At 34.9% G+C, this 16,280-nt stretch overlaps 1 protein-coding gene across 1 annotated transcript in view; it reads left to right on the forward strand.

Annotated features, from left to right (window-relative positions):
- LOC139700298 (uncharacterized) overlaps window positions 1-16,280 on the forward strand; it is a 42,837-nt gene that overhangs the window by 25,612 nt on the left and 945 nt on the right. Inside the window, exons 7-15 of the mRNA XM_071598938.1 lie at window positions 2,506-2,647; window positions 2,745-2,870; window positions 3,221-3,427; window positions 8,722-9,137; window positions 10,317-10,389; window positions 11,785-11,990; window positions 12,091-12,392; window positions 12,532-12,655; window positions 12,740-13,029. Coding sequence (XP_071455039.1) covers window positions 2,506-2,647; window positions 2,745-2,870; window positions 3,221-3,427; window positions 8,722-9,137; window positions 10,317-10,389; window positions 11,785-11,990; window positions 12,091-12,392; window positions 12,532-12,655; window positions 12,740-13,029 — 1,886 coding nt within the window. The remainder of the gene's footprint in view (window positions 1-2,505; window positions 2,648-2,744; window positions 2,871-3,220; window positions 3,428-8,721; window positions 9,138-10,316; window positions 10,390-11,784; window positions 11,991-12,090; window positions 12,393-12,531; window positions 12,656-12,739; window positions 13,030-16,280) is intronic.

The raw sequence follows: 16,280 nt of genomic DNA on the forward strand, positions 1-16,280 counted from the left end.
AAAACATTGTTGGGAAGTCAGAAGGGAAAATCTGTGTTAGCAATTAGAGAATAATCAGGAAAAATACTTTTTGAAACGGACATGATCAAGTGAAATGGAAGGAATATATAGAGGAACTGTATGGTAAATAGCTTAGATGAGCAAGGTTGTACATGGAGGGAGAATATGATGTAGGTGAAGATAGCTTAGGTTCAGTAATACTCGACGAAGAGATAGAAAAGGCATTAAGCGGTTTGAAATCAAATAAGGCCAAGGGGGTAGACAACATTCCCAGGGAACTACTAAAAGGTTTAGGTAAATAGGGAGGGAGAGTTTTATGTACTTATTCATAGCATTTGTGAGAGAGGAATTTGGCCTGAATGCCTGGCAGTTAGTTCCTATTTCAAAAAAGGTAAAGGTTAAATGATTTGAGGGCCACAGAACAATAATTTAATTTCATATGCAGCTAAAGTCTTTCTTAGGATAATCAATAAGAGGATGGAGAGCAGCGAAAATGACTACTAAGGGAATGTTTGGATCCTTAGGGATCAGTTCAGGTTCAGGAAGGGGAGAGGCACGTATGATGCCTTTGCAGTAATGAGATAACTAATAGAGAGGAGCATAGAGTACTATCGGACATATTTGCCTGTTTTGTAGATTTTGAAAGGACATTTAATTGAGTGAATTGGGAAAACCAATGAATATATTGCAGAAAATAGGAATAGATTGGAGGGATAGGAGGCTAATCCCCAACCTGTGCATGTCTCAGATTGCTTAGGTACGAGTCAGGGCGAATCTGGATGGGCAGTCTTAGGAAGAGGAGAAAGACAAGGTTGCTCATTATTGCCTGTAGCTGTTCAAGGTGTGTGTGGAGAAAATGATTAAAGAGGCATGGGTAGAACTGGATAGAGGAATGAAAGCTGGTGGGGAATTCAGAAAATCAGTTAGGTTTGCTGATGACCAAGCCATATTGCATCAGTCAGCCAAGGGGTTGAAAGTATGCTCAGTAAATTGAATAGTTAGTGCAATACGTACATATGGGATGAGGATAAATGTAATTAAAACAAAGGTTTTTTAAGAAAGAGAAAGACTAAGTCAATGCTTAAATTGGAGGGCAAAAACTAGAGCAGGTGGAACAGTTTATGTATGTTGGAAGTGTTTTGGACCAAAATGGTCAAAGTAGTAAGAACAGAAGGAGAAAAATTGTGTTAGGCAAAGAAGTATTCACAAGGAGGAGAGAATCGCTGACAGGGACGATTAGTAAGAATGCTGAGCTTAGTATTGCAACAATGTGGGAACATGGTCATTAAAGTAGGATGATAGGCATAGATTGGAGGCTTTTAAAATGTGGGTATGGAGAAGGATGGAGAAGGTGAAGTGGACAGAAAGGAAAATAAATGAGTAGCTGCTAAGTATGACAGGGGAGGTGAGGGGATTGTTGGGAGAGATCCTAAGGAGGCAGGAATAATGGATGCAAAGCATATTGATTGGCAATTGCATGTTGAAGACTGTAATAAAGGGGAGAAAGTAAGACAAACAAGAAAGGGGCAGCATGGTATAGGTATGTTAGGGGGAATGAAGGGAGGAAGTAACTATAGAGTGATGAAGAAGGGCTTTTTGTAGAGTAAGATGTTGGGTGGTGTTTTGTTAAGGGAGGCATTATAATTATTAGGTAGCTGTGCCCATCTGAAACCTACCTTAACTGGTAGATAACCTATAGTAATAATAATGATAATAATAGTAATATGTTTACCATTATGTAAAATTTTTAAATCAATTGAACAACTCTTTTCTCAAGGCTTTATGAAGAAAATTTCAATCATATAAAAATATTTAATTTCCCACATGAAGTTATTTCCCAAAGAAGTATGTCTAATCATAAAGCATAGCCTTTTAAATTTTTGGTTTATTATTTCAATCAGATTCTATGAACTTCATTACATAGTTAAGAGGAAATCTTTGGCATCTTAACTAGAAAGTTGGAGAATATTCTACTAGGATTTAATACCTAATGATAACCTTTATCTAAATACAAATGGGAAACTTAATTGTTTTATATGGAAAGGAAAAAAGTTAAATGGAATTAACATAGCTGTTTTTTCTTTCCGTAATGGGTAAGTTCCACAAAGTCAAACCTGAAACTATGAACTTTATATTTGTTTTATTTTACTTCCTAATTTATTTTTGAGATGGAATGTTATGAAGGATCTTGAACCTCTTTGGAGTGTCATTATTGAAAAAAATTGTGAGGCAGTATCCTAGATTTAAAAGTTTCCATGTCAAACAGAGGTTACCTTTGAAAAAATGGGATAGTTTGGTTTTTCATCTTCTATTTAATCTCAAAAATATAATAGAAATGCACTCAATGAAAATAACCCAGAAATTGATCCCTAAAATGTTCATCTTTTTCTAGGGGCCCCAAAATTACATAATTCTTTTGAAAAGTATTAAAATGCATGTATTCTTTTCAAAATTGAATGGTTGCATGTTATTAATTGATCCTTTTACAATTAAAACTAAAAACAGGATAAAGGATGGACGTTGATTAAATACACCGGTAAAGTGAACAAAGAATATTTTGGAAAGAATGCTAATTTCATCATTTCTGTAAACAGAAATCAAAGTTCTCCAATTGCAATTCAAGATTTTAGAACTTGTCCAAAAATGGGTAAGATTTTTTAAATATATAAATTTTTACCTGCTATAATTTAATTTTCAATTATTGTCAAGTTTACATTGTCATTTACAAGTTTTGACAACTACAGGTATTCGTAGAATTGCTCAATTGAGAATACAGAGGAATGAGATGAGACCAAATGAGCACTTTGTATGTTTGCCACTTCCAAATCCCAAGGAAATGTATTTGCAGTGCCCACCCGTAAAAATAGAAAGTGAGTATTTCTCTTTCAAGCAAGGTGCTATACTTTTCCTTTGAATAGGTAGTAATCTCCTATTTTTAAAATGATCAATCTCAAGATATATACAATACCTCAGGCCATTAGCCAACAATTTTGTGCTATTCAAATGATATCTTTTCTAAAAAATGGAATTGGAATAGCTAGATTGAATTTCAGCTATGTCCTTTGTAATGTTCAATGGTTGGGCTGCAGTAGCATAGGGTTGAATTAAAGTGGATTAGAGTAAATTAAAATTCTATCACCCAAATAGCTTATCTACATTATGAATAATATTGAAAGAAAGTTAAAATGCAAGCATAATGCAAAAATTTATTTTATTCCAGCAATTGATGGAGTGTGTGTTTTTATGACTAAGTACAACAGAAGTGTATCCAAGTCATCTTGCAAATGCAAATCTTTAAATGTCACGTGCCATCCTCCATGTAATGCTACCAGTCACAATTACAATTCTGTTTCAACTTCATGTCGGCCAGACCTGAAGACTTGTAGCTTTCACTCTTCTATAGTCATCGACCACGAAAAGGAAAGAGGTAGGTGAACAAGTATTTTTTTACTTTAGTTGCTCTCCTGAATTTCCAACTATCTACATAATTATGTATTAATTAAAGTGAAATTAATCTGAGAGTTTTATTTAATAATCATCATTTTGTCAAGATCAACTACTTTGGATTATAATCCTCATTATCTACTTTTATTTGTTTGAGTCCATCATTTTATTTTAAAAAATTTTAAGGGGAAAATAGTGGGTCTTACTATCAATTAATTATAATTAGAGTACATACATCCTTAACTTGGGCAATTTGATGGGCAATTAAGCATTGAATTGGAGCCTTTCATTATCGAAGCCCCTCCCCAAGTGCTAGAGTCTGTTGTGGTGGAAGGGATTGCATGATGTGATGATCCCTTGGGCTTTGAAGGGAAGAGTAATGACAATTACTCCTTGTAGGGTCACCCATGCCAGATAGCATAAAGGATATGGGCCAGGCAAGCCAGGTAGTCCAAACAGCATCTGTTCTTCATTGATGTGGCTATTAAAGCAACTAACCTCAGTGGGTTGGCAATGTAAGTGATGGTATCACATTAAAAATACTATTGAGGAAGGAAATAAAAAACTGCCTCAATTATTTGCCAAAACAGAGTGTGATGGACACATTTGTTAATGAGTCCTGACAACCAAAAAACTCTGATCATAGCAGTGTAGGAGGCAGGACTTCTTCAGTTGTCATCACATAAATTTCTCCACCAGTGGAATTTACAGCAGCAATAGAAAATAAGATACAAAAAATGAACAAAACTATTGGAATGAGGATTAGGGATATTTGACTGATCTTGCAGTCAGGGAATTCAGAAAATATTATGTTGGAAATGGATCAAGGGAATATAGATATTCCAGGGCTGTGTGAGGTGAGTTTGAAAGAAGATAGGTATTGGTAACTTTATAATGACAATGTATTATATAGGCGAGGGGTAGAGAGCCAAAATAAGTTTGCAGTAGAAATGAATATGAAAAGGATGAGGTTAATGTGATTGATAGAATCTTATGAGAAATAAAACCAGTACCAGTCAATCTATTGGTAATTCAAGTGTACACACTGGCAAACATTCATAGGGATGAAAAAGTAGATAATGTATGTGATCAACTATTTGAAATGATAGCAAGTGTATCTTGAAGAAAGCACCAGCTAGTGATGGGAGTGAATGAGGAGAATATACAGTTTAGAACAGAGGAAGACCACCAGGAGAAAACCTTAAGAGCTTTAGGACCAATGACTGCATTACAACTAACTCTTATTTAAGAACCACAACAGGTGTGGGCACAGTGGATAAATGCTGGGAATTCAGGATGATGTAAGTTGGATAAAATTATGGTTAGGGAAAGGTTTAAAAATGATGATTTCACAGGGTTTCCTAGTAATGAATTTGGATTCATATAAATATTTAGGGCTCAGGAAGTGTGACAATAAATTTAACTGAGTGATAAAGAGAGATGTAAGAAAATAAAAGGTGGATGATTTGACTGAGATGTACATAAATGAAGGGGTACCATGTGTCAGTTGATATAATAGCCAGATATAATAATGGTAGAGTAGAAAAAAGGTGGAAATATCTTGAATAAGATAAACAAAGTCACAAATGGAACATTAGGAATGGTAAATAGGAAAATGACTAGGAGTCCACCGATTAAAGAATATGCTATTAAGATGTTTTGAAAGGCAAAGGAATAATGTAAACCCAGAAATGGCACAAGAAGGTTCTAAGAGGTAAACAATAAACTAAGACAAGGAACTAGCAGTGAAACAGAAATATACTTGAAATAGCATTTCAAGGACAGAGATTATGTAGATTGGTGAAATGAGTGATTGATATGGAAAATTGAAGGAACTGTCAGCATTTTAGAAAGGCTAATCAATGTCCGCTAATGGACATGTAATAGAAAAATGTGAATCAAAGCAGAATAGATTCTGAAATCATAAGAACAATACACAAGGGAACTCCATGGTGGAGATAATAGGCCTCTGGCTTCAGATAAAGACAGGGAATATGATGTTGATGGGTATAACTAAGGTGCTAGAATACTTGATTTTTAGATAACAAAGGTATTAAAGGATATTAAATCAAGCAAGGCTGTGGGGATTGATGACATCCCTTCAGAACCACTCCAAGGTTTAGGAAAATAAAAGGAAGAGTTTATATGGAAATAATTAGCCAGAAGACTTTATTGATCCAACATTAATAACCTTCCCAAAAAAAAGGAAAAAGCAGATATAAGGGAGGATTATTAGGTCATAGGTCCGATTTAACATGAATCATAGGAGTACTTAGGATTGTCAACCATAAGATAGAGAGGAGGCAAAATGATTACTTAGAGGATGATCAGTCTGGGTCCAGAAATGGAGAAGGTATGATTTATACTATAATGGTATTGAGCTCACTGAGTGTAAAGAATTTAGAATACAGCATATAGAACCTTTTTGTTCGCTTCATAGATTTTGAGAAAGTGTGTGGCAGAGCATGTATATTGGACTGAATTAATCCATACATTACGGAAGATAGGAGTAGACTGGTGAGATAAGCAACTTATCCAAAAGCTGAATCATAATGTACATGAGAAGCCTTGGAGTAGGATACTACAATTAGGTGGAAAATTCCTAGTTACAGGTTTGAAAATGATCATACGTTAGTTAGCAAGCAAACCAAATGATTTTAATCATTGATCAGCACTCTACATAATCAGTGAGATAGATATTAGATGAGAATCCATACAAATAATACCATGGTAATTAGTAAAAGAAAGGACAAATGAAACAATTAAATTGGATGGCATAAAGTAGATGGGATAGAATCACTCACCTGCCTCAAAAGCATTTTGAATAAATATGCTGAAAGTAGAACGGACCTAAGAAGAGGTTGTATATTAGGCAAGGAAACATTTAGAAAGTGACAGGAGTTGATAACAAAGACCTTAAGTTAGGATGCATAAAAGATAACTAAAAACTTTGAAAAGGATTGCTATTTTGAATGGCTTGAAAATTGGTAATTGAAGCAAGATGATCATTAGATATTAGAAGCTAATGTAACATGGGCATGTAGGATTGTGGAAAATGTAAATTTGATGGAAAGGAAACCAAATGAAGAAATATTAGGCATAGCAGGGGAGTAAAGAGAATTATTCGGAGTAATTCAAAGATGGCAAGGATGTGTATTCAGTGCATTTTTGTTGATGATGGAATGTTGAAGACTGGTGGGTAAGAAGTGAGAATGATGGGTAAAAAATGCAAGGAGAGGAAAAGAATAGACATGCTAGATTGAATGAAGGGATGCAGAAAGATTTCAGAATTTATGAAGGTTTTATTGTTGGATAATATCTCTTGTTGTCCCAAGCTAGGTGAGATTAAGCTAATGTAATGTCTCCTTACCCCAAGGGCCTGGGTTTGAATGTCAGAGGTGGCAGAATTTTACAGTGGTATCCCAATTCTTACTTAGGTTGCTATGCAGAAAGCATTTCAAGAGAACTATATCATCTGCTGGATGGGAAATCAAATTCTGAATTCCATGGTGCCTATTGTTTAGGATGCACTAATGCCAATGCTGGGTTTCTCTCCATCCTTCCTCGATTTCCAGAATATCCTACCCCTACCCCTATGAAATTCCTAGTAGTTTGTAGTTTTTAGGGGAGGTGACCGACAGCCAAGGTCATTTGCACCATAGAGGATGGACAGGAAAGGATGAAGGGTGGAGAGAAACCCGACGTCGGCATTAGCCTACTCTTTACGAAAGGCGCCAAGGGGTCCGCAGTTTAACGTCCCATCCGACGGACAGTGTACTCACTCAAAGTGCCCTCCACAAAGCACCTCAAGTAAGGATCGAGATACCTCTGAAAAATATTCAACACCGCCTGGATTTGAACCCGCGCCGTCAGAGTGGGAAGCCAGTACGCTAGCCCCCGCACCATCTCGATCCCCATGAAATTCCTTATCTACCACTAATGATTAAGAGCACTAATAACCTTAGCTATTGGTTGTCTCCCCTAATAACTACTACAACTTCAGAGAGGTATTTCAGTGGACTACTTATTAGTTGGCTAACCAAAACTAGTTACCCTAATTGATGGATTGACAATAATAATTATAATTATTATAGGAGTTCATCATTCAAGGTATTGGAGATAACAACAAATGGTTTTGCTTCAGACACCTAGTTTAGTTCTACCCTGATATAACTCCACAGCACCAACCTACCATTTGAATATATAATAAACGTCCATATGGGATTTACGGATTTCACAGTCTATATCCATGAATATCCAATGTCCTATTAATATCCAAGCATGGATATTCACAGTACACATGTGGATACATAGTGAATGTACAAGATAACTCACAAAACAGTCATTTGATGTACATTATTTACAGTAAATTGTGTATCCAAGTGTAATAGTGTAAATTATGTATCCAAGGAAACCATTCTTCTGATGAAATTTCAACACATGCTCAACGTAAAATATTCTGTTGTTAGGTTCTTATTTGGCCATATTGGTTGGTCATACCCATTGCTTCTGACATACATCCATATTTCAAATCACGAATCCCATTTCAGGAAAATGATAGGTTCAGGTTATAGTAAAACTCTCACTAAAAATAGTCATCTTCTTCATCTGGACACAAAGTATGGGGCTCTTTTTCTAAAATCTGCTCCCATTTTTCTCCCTCTATTATTTCATCCACTTTATCTGACTCTGACTTCCACCTGATAATCTGAATACTTTTACAGTTTTTAAATGTGATGAATCCTGGTGATGACCATCTCATTTGAAGCCAATATGGTCTTTGTGATGTAACTGTAATTCCTGCATGGCTCTTGGCTTTATTGGCTAATGAAGTATGTGTGCATGAATGTGAATATCCTTGCAATAGTTTAGGTTGCTTAATCCCAAGCTTTATTCAAGACAGCAGAGAAGTTAAACAGCAATTGAAGTTTCAAAAGTTTGACCAAGAAGAATTTCCAATTAGTAAACTTTTAGGGTGGAATTTGTGTCCGTTGCATTTTATCAATGATCAAGAATCAGATTTCTGAAATATCTTGTATATTCATTGGTATGCCACATTCATAAGAAATGTGGCATGCCAATTACATGTATGCCAATTGATTGAATATGTTGGGTAAAGTGTAGAGAGATCTATTGCACATCTGTTGTGTTGTCAGTGCTGTGTGGGTGATCTAGGTTTAATAGATGATAGGATTTTTAGGCTACATATTTAGGGTAATCACTGCATGTAAGCTAACTACGAAATGCTAGTCAGCAACTTTATTCAATTTATTACAGGAGAATCCACCAGTTCTCAGAGTTGGACAGACACAGATGAAACTACTCTTTGGAGCACTACTGAAAGTACATTCAATTGGACTACAACTTTGGAACCTGAAGTTACAGAATCTGAGAGCAAGATAGAAGAATCTCTAAGACCAATGCCTATACAGGAATTAAAGGTTACGTCACGAAGACCCTATTGGCTTCAAATTAGATGGTCTTCACCTGAATTCGTCAAGTTTCAAAACTGCACAGGTTTTCAGATTAACTGGTGGAAGTCAGAGTCTGATAAGGTGGATGAAATAATAGAGGGAGAAAAATGGGAGCAGATTTTAGAAAAAGGGCCCCATACTTTGTGTCCAGGTGAAGAAGATGGTTATTTTTGTGCTACATTGTGGAACTTGGAGTCCAGTCAGAATTATACAATAACAGTGAGTACTTTTCATTTAGAATGACATTCAGTGAGAGTTTTGCTATAACTTGAAATTTTTAGTCATCATGAAATAGAATCCATGATTTGAAATATGGATGTGTGGCAGAAGTAACATTTGTAATCTGTCAATATGACCGTATAAGAACCTAATCATAGAAAAAATAAGATAAGTATGTTGAAATTTGACTAGAAGATGGTTTCTTCAGAAATCTGATTTAATCAAGTAGGCATAATATAACAACATTGCTCATAGTTATGACTTGATAATGTCTTATAGCCATTGTAATATCTATGATGATTTCACAATGTGGGACTACCTTAATACTTAGCACTACTCAGATGATTTTCGATAACACCAGACTGGAAACAGAAATTCTCTCACTCATCGACCCCCAATCACTTATGTGAAATGATGACTTAGAATTAAACTATGTATCAAGTCAAACTACCTTTTGTATATTTAGTGCACATTGGAATGCTGAAATTTTGTTACAAACTTCCTTTTTCTTAAAATATGCTAGGATTCCTGTAATGTGGTTATTAAGTGATCAGCCTTTGATGATATTTAAAAACAATTAATGACATTCATTTAAATTAAAATGATGAATCCTATAATAATTAGTGGACTATGGTCATTTATAAGAAATTTCATGAACTTAAGTACATATTAGATATTTATGCAGTTCATATTAAATTAATTTAGTCATATATATTGTGCATTTAAGCATGAGATATCAATCAATTTGCATTTAAATTAAACATGAAAAATGTTTGTACAAAGAAGGGAAAGGAAGCATAATGCTTTTGAAAGGCTGGGGTCATTTGGAAACATTTTGAAATCATTAGAAAACCTATAATTTTTTCCAATGACATAGCTAATAGTAAAAATAAATTGCAAACCAATTATTTAAATTATTCATCATGATTTGCATTGAATGATTATTGCTTTTACGGGACTAATATTTTCATATAATTAAAAAAGAGGCTGCTTCAGATGTCAGTCATGATTTGTGCTTATTGAACTGAAAGAAAAGGAATTCTAATAAGGGAGGAGTGAATGGGCAGCACACCTTATGTATTTTGAATTATTTGTATGGTAGATCATTGTTATCAGGGCATATAATATTTGGATTTTGGATTTGATTTTCTCATTTGGCAATTGGATTTGATTTTCTAGGTAAAACTATGGTGTTCTGATAATGAGACTATGGATGAGCCTGCAATGAGAGTGTCATCAAAAACTCTTGAAGGTACTGATTTGACAATGAGAGTTGCCTATTGTGTGCATGTAGCAGTGACAACCATGAGATAAGAAGTCTAAGGCAACCTACATTAAATGATAGGAACTCTTATTGCTGTAAATATTTGGTACACCCAAATAAGCTAAAATGAGTATCTAGGGTCTTAGTCGAGATTTGTGGGAGTTAGGCCCCACTAAAGTTATTCCATGTGTAAATAATGAATACACTCCAAAGTCACATACAAAAATTTGACATATTATTTTGAGAGGGGAAGGGGAACTGGGTTAGTGTTTTGTTGGGGACAAACACTGAAGATTAAGCTCTCTTTTTGAGTGAAGGGTAGGAGAAAGATATGGCTCCTTAACAATCGTTTATTAGTGACTGTTTATGTTTGAAAATATAGAGATTTTCAAAAGCATCAAGCCAGTTGAATTATTTAATTAGGTTCAGGTTGCCTTGTGAAATTCTGTGTCCAATTTTTGTTGTGTGTTGTTGTTAATTTGATTTTTCTGGCTTTCTTTTGGCCTCTTTTTGGAACTGAAATGGGGAAAGAATTCTTTCTATTTTAAACTTCTAGGCTGTTTTTACCCTAAGATTCTGTGGGCGATTTAAAATTCTTTACAACTAATGTATCTTAAGTGAATGCTAGTGATTGTGCATGTTAGTGAGGATGACTGAGTGCGAGTGGACTCCTTTAGCTGGAAACCCTGGATTTAGGAATATTATAACTTTTCAAACCACTCCATGGGGTATGAAATAATTTTTTTCTAAACCAATGGCATGAATGTGATCTGGAGGTGTCTTCCCTAAACTTTGTCTTCCCCATTTCAACAAGGAAAATTCTTCCTGTGTCTGCATTTAGCCATAGCAATGAGTTTATTCTCCTGTCAATAATTACAATACAATGTCTGATTGAGCATTAGGTATTTGTGCTGGTCCTTTGCAAGGATTAATCACTCACAATACACCACATTGAAGTGGTTAAAATTTTCCGTGCATGTATTTATTAAAGGTGGTATCCCTGGAGTGAAACAAAAGCTGTTAAGTCTTGATCTAAGGCCATAAGTACAATCAGTTTGGGTTTTTCAAATTGTGATGGCCATTAGAGTTCTTTTTATTTCATATAGCAGTACCTAGGCATTCATAACTCCTCAATTCATGATGACAGGTTTTTCCAAAATAGTCTAATTTTATTTTTAAAATTGGACTTTTCTATATTCTCTAATATTTTTATTTAATATCTCTAATTACTGTCTAAGCTTGAAGCAAATCAACATTACATATCATGGGGAAGTTATAACCTGATCATTATTGTAATTGGTAAATTAATACTGAATGTTTCCCTCGTGAATGCCGAGGTTATGGTAGCTGATTGAATCAGCTGTAATTTACTGATTCTTACAGAGCCATGGGGACCTTCTCATATTTATGTTAGTAACAGGACAGAGTCAGCAATTACTTTAGTATGGAAAGCCAGATTGCCACCTGCAACAAATATGCAGAATGCCTTCCAAGTATCATATAGAGAATCATTACTTCATTCATCAAATCATACATGGAATGTTGTCAAAGTCATAGCTAATGAAGGGACTGACAATTTTACTTACCATGTAAGTTGCTTACAATTTTCTCTGTAATTTATAGTCTAAATTATAAATGAATGATGATCATATGGAGCAGAATTAATAATTTGAATTTATATTTTTCTAGATTGGCAATTTATCTTCTGCAGTATTGTATGAGTTTTGTGTTCACCTTGTTATTCTCAACGACAATCATACTAATCTTAATGAAAATGGAGAGTCAACAGAAACAAAACATCATCTGATGGAATTTAACTTCAGAGAAAATCTGACATCAATTTGTACTTTAACTCGTACATTACTTAAGAGAACATATATTCCCAGTAGAACCATCCTCTACAGAAGTTGCAGTTGGACCCATGGTCATCTCAATTTATCAGTAGTAATGAATTTCAATTACAGTGAAGGCAAGGATCAATTGAAACCCAGGTTAGTTCATACTCTGTGTATCATCTGTTTGAATTTTTTTGGCTTTTTAAGATTACTTTTTTAAATTAGTCTCAATAAAAAAATTGATTTTTCTGTCAAAATAAACAAAATCCAATTAAATCATTTATTTTCTCTCAAGAGCCTACTTATTGTGCTTGACAAATATTAAGTCTCACTCAAAAATTTTTGATCAGCACATATATGATGAATTGTTGAAAGAATTGGGTGTTAAAGAGTTTCACATAGCAGCTGAATTCAGCAAGGTTAGTGCAAAGAACATTATCAATGACTTTAAGATAATTTTTTGAAGTGTCATTCATATATTGACTGTGGGCCTGCCATTCCAGAACCTGCTGAATGAAATTGATTTCAATCTTGGTGATGGAAGGAAAACAAATGGTACTTATGGTAACTTTGTTAATGCACCATTGAATTCAAGTGATATTAACTGGGGAGATCTCAAGTTTGATGTGATACTAATAGCAGTTAATGAGAAGAATGGGGAGCGAAGATATTCATGGCAAAAAGCTTTATACCCTGCAGAGTGTACCAGCCACCGAAGTTTTACCTTTTTAATTATATGTGTTGGTGTAATGATATTATTTCTGGCCCTAGGAGTAACTGGGATATTATTTTGGTATGTATTTATAATATAGGAATATATGTGGGGATGAACCTCAGAGATGAATCCCCTTATCTTAATTGCATAAATTCCAGGTGTGAAGGCCTGATTTTGTGTATTGATAGATCTTATTGATTTCATTCCTCCCCATAGATTATAGCCTTGATACTGTAGAAGCACTTGATTGTTCTGATCACTCCCAATGCTGTACTGACTGGTGCAATGTTATTGTGCTGGAGTGACTGTGGAAGCTATGAGAAATGTAGCCTATCCTCATTGGGCAGTCATTTCATTAATGTTTTCACACTAAAACAACTATTGAGAAACGTAACTGGAAACCACCTCAATGATTTTAACATGATATAATAATGAATCTAAAAGTAGCAATGAATATTGGTAACATGAGCCTCAGCCCACTGAGTCTGGTATTGTTCCCAGTGGTGGGAAAGGCAAGGCCTCCATGGTTTTTCATGCACAAAATTCTTGTATAACCAAGGTGACAGAAGCAAAACAGTAGACCGAGAAAAGGACTGGTATTATTATACATAAACATGGGAACATGAACTACTTTAGGGTTAAAAAGTTAGAAGAAATTAAGCAAGAGATGTAAAGAGTAAATAAAGTTATGTGTAGAGCCATATGCAATGATGAGATTGATTTAATAAAATTAAGAATACGAAGTATCTTTCCACTGTCAAGGACAGTGGAAAGATACACAAGGACAAAGGACAGTGGAAAGATACTTTGTATTCTTAATTTTATTAAAATGAATTTCCACAAGGTTGAGCCGGGAACATTTGAATATGAGATTGATTATTAAAGAGATTACAAGAGGCCTAGGAAAAATTGATAAGAAGCAGCTGCAAGGAAATCAATGACTATATAGAGATGGGTTAGAGCAAATTGGCATATAATCTCATAACAATGAAACAATTCAGAGAAAGAAAAACAAAATCCTGTAGTGTCTGAGATGTTGTTATTATTACTATATAAATTTCATTGCAATTGTCCTGGTGGCAACGGTAAAGTCTGGTCAACGGTCACTCTTACAATGCACATACATGTATACACAAGAAAAATAGATATGAAACAAAATGCTCTTATGTATGATGGCTCATAAAGATTACCAACTGCTCCTTTAGAATCACACTTGGGCTAGGTCCACACCATACATACAACTCTCCGTCTATTGCCGCACTCCGTCCATAATCACGCACTCCTCAATTTTATGTACCGTTCAAAATTATGCAATGTTAACTCATCATTCACTTTTGCAGTATGATATCTCACACCATTCACATCACAGACAGAGCAATTTTTTTAAAACAATAGTATTATAATAACTGACCAATAAAGTTTATCATGCTGTGGCTGCTTTTCACTTATTCTTTAAACTCCTAAGGATGGAAACGGCTCAAACAAACTTACAGGCTGCAGATTCCATTCAACAATAGTTCTGTTTAAAAAAAGTATTTTTGTTGGTGTTAAGATACTAATAGAAGATGAAGGCATTGGGAAGAGATGAAAGGAATGCATTGAAATACTCTACTGAGGCCCCAAACCACTTGAAGTCTTTAAGAAAAAAATGTATATATAAGAAGACAAAATAGACCCATAAATACTGTGAAGCAAATTCAGCAGAGCCAAGAGAGAAATGAAGAATAAGAAGGTTCCAGGAGTTGGCAAAATAAATAGAGAAATAGCCAAATAATAGCCTTGGGAAATCAAACACAGTTGCAATAGGAGAATATTACCCAAGGGCTTCTAGAAGAGTGCTATGATTGCAATTACAAAGAAACCAGAAACAAGAAAAGGACCGGGAATTTGTAAAAATTCAACAGCATGTGATAAACAGCTTCACTTGCAAGCCCTTCTCTTTATTGACAAGATAGAAGTTTCCAGAATATGTTAATTGCTGCAAAAGGCAGTCTCATGGCTCCATCCCATGGTAGTGGAGATTTTATAATTGAGTAGTGTGTCACCACATAGCAAGTGACCCTACACATTGAAAGGAGAAGGGTAGAGAGAACTTGTGAGATTATCATCTCAGGTTGTTAATGGGAAATCTTAATGGGGAGGTATGTTTTGAGAGACATGCTGTAGAAAAACTAGTGAATTTGAAACCAACCAAAGATATCATTTCATGTTACTCGAAGAATGTTGCAATAATTGGTTTTCTAAGGAATGAGAAAAGTTTTTATGATAACTGTTGTTATTTTTGGTTAAATTTTGTGTGCAAAATGAAAAGCATTATAACAAGCCTGTGCTTTTGGTAACTGATACTTCCTACTGTTTATGAGTTGGTTTCCAATTAAGTGGTTAACTTTGTAAAAGAGAAAAATATTATAATATTGACTATATAATATCATCCACCCTTATGTTTCAATCCCTCTTTTCTATGAAATATTTCCTCCCATGGACACCACCAATTATTTCTTCAAATCGATCATATACTTAATTTTTTCCTACCAATGGTTACTTGTTGGCATGTAGACCTAAATGATGGCCAAGTTTGTTGGTTCAAGTTTTTATTTTCAGTAACGATAATCGCTCACTAGCTCTATGCTTTCTATACTTCTGCTTACCTTTGTGTTCAATACTTGCACTTCTATTCCTCATTAGCTCTCTTCACCTCCATTTCATATTTATCTATATCTATCACTCCAATAATATCTGCTATACTTCCATCTCACCTTGCACAGCTATAAAATACATGTATCTATATGTTCATCTCTTCACCTCCTGCTTAATATTTTCCAATATTCATTTCCATATAGTTATCCTAACATTCCTATTCTATATCCTAACTCATTGAATTATATCCTTTGCCATTTTCTCTTCTGCTTCTGCCAATTATGCTCAGCAAAGATTTTATCTGATGACTATGACAGAAGTCTTGTCTCTCCACTTTTGAACATGACACACTGGCCCTGTGGGCCCGGTCCCAAAGTTTCCAGGACTCTTTATTATGAATGTGGCAATCATAATGATGTAGGATAAATATTTGAGGTGGTTCCCATTGCCTTCAGCAGTAGTGTTTTTGACACGACACAATCACTGAAGTGGCTGCCATACTGGGATTTCATGCCTTTGCAGCCATTTCACTGAGGAACAGATCCTGTGAGGACTACCATTTATCTGGATCTTACCCTTTTACTTATCTGGAATGAGTCATTCAATGAAGAGCAATTATTGTTGCTCCCATCAGCACAGCTCTTTATGATCATAGAAACATGTAAGCACTTCCACCTTATCACTGTCTTAAT

The sequence above is a fragment of the Hetaerina americana genome, unplaced genomic scaffold, assembly GCF_022747635.1.
Source record: "Hetaerina americana unplaced genomic scaffold, ioHetAmer1.1.p SCAF_10, whole genome shotgun sequence".
In the NCBI taxonomy this organism is placed as follows: domain Eukaryota; kingdom Metazoa; phylum Arthropoda; class Insecta; order Odonata; family Calopterygidae; genus Hetaerina; species Hetaerina americana.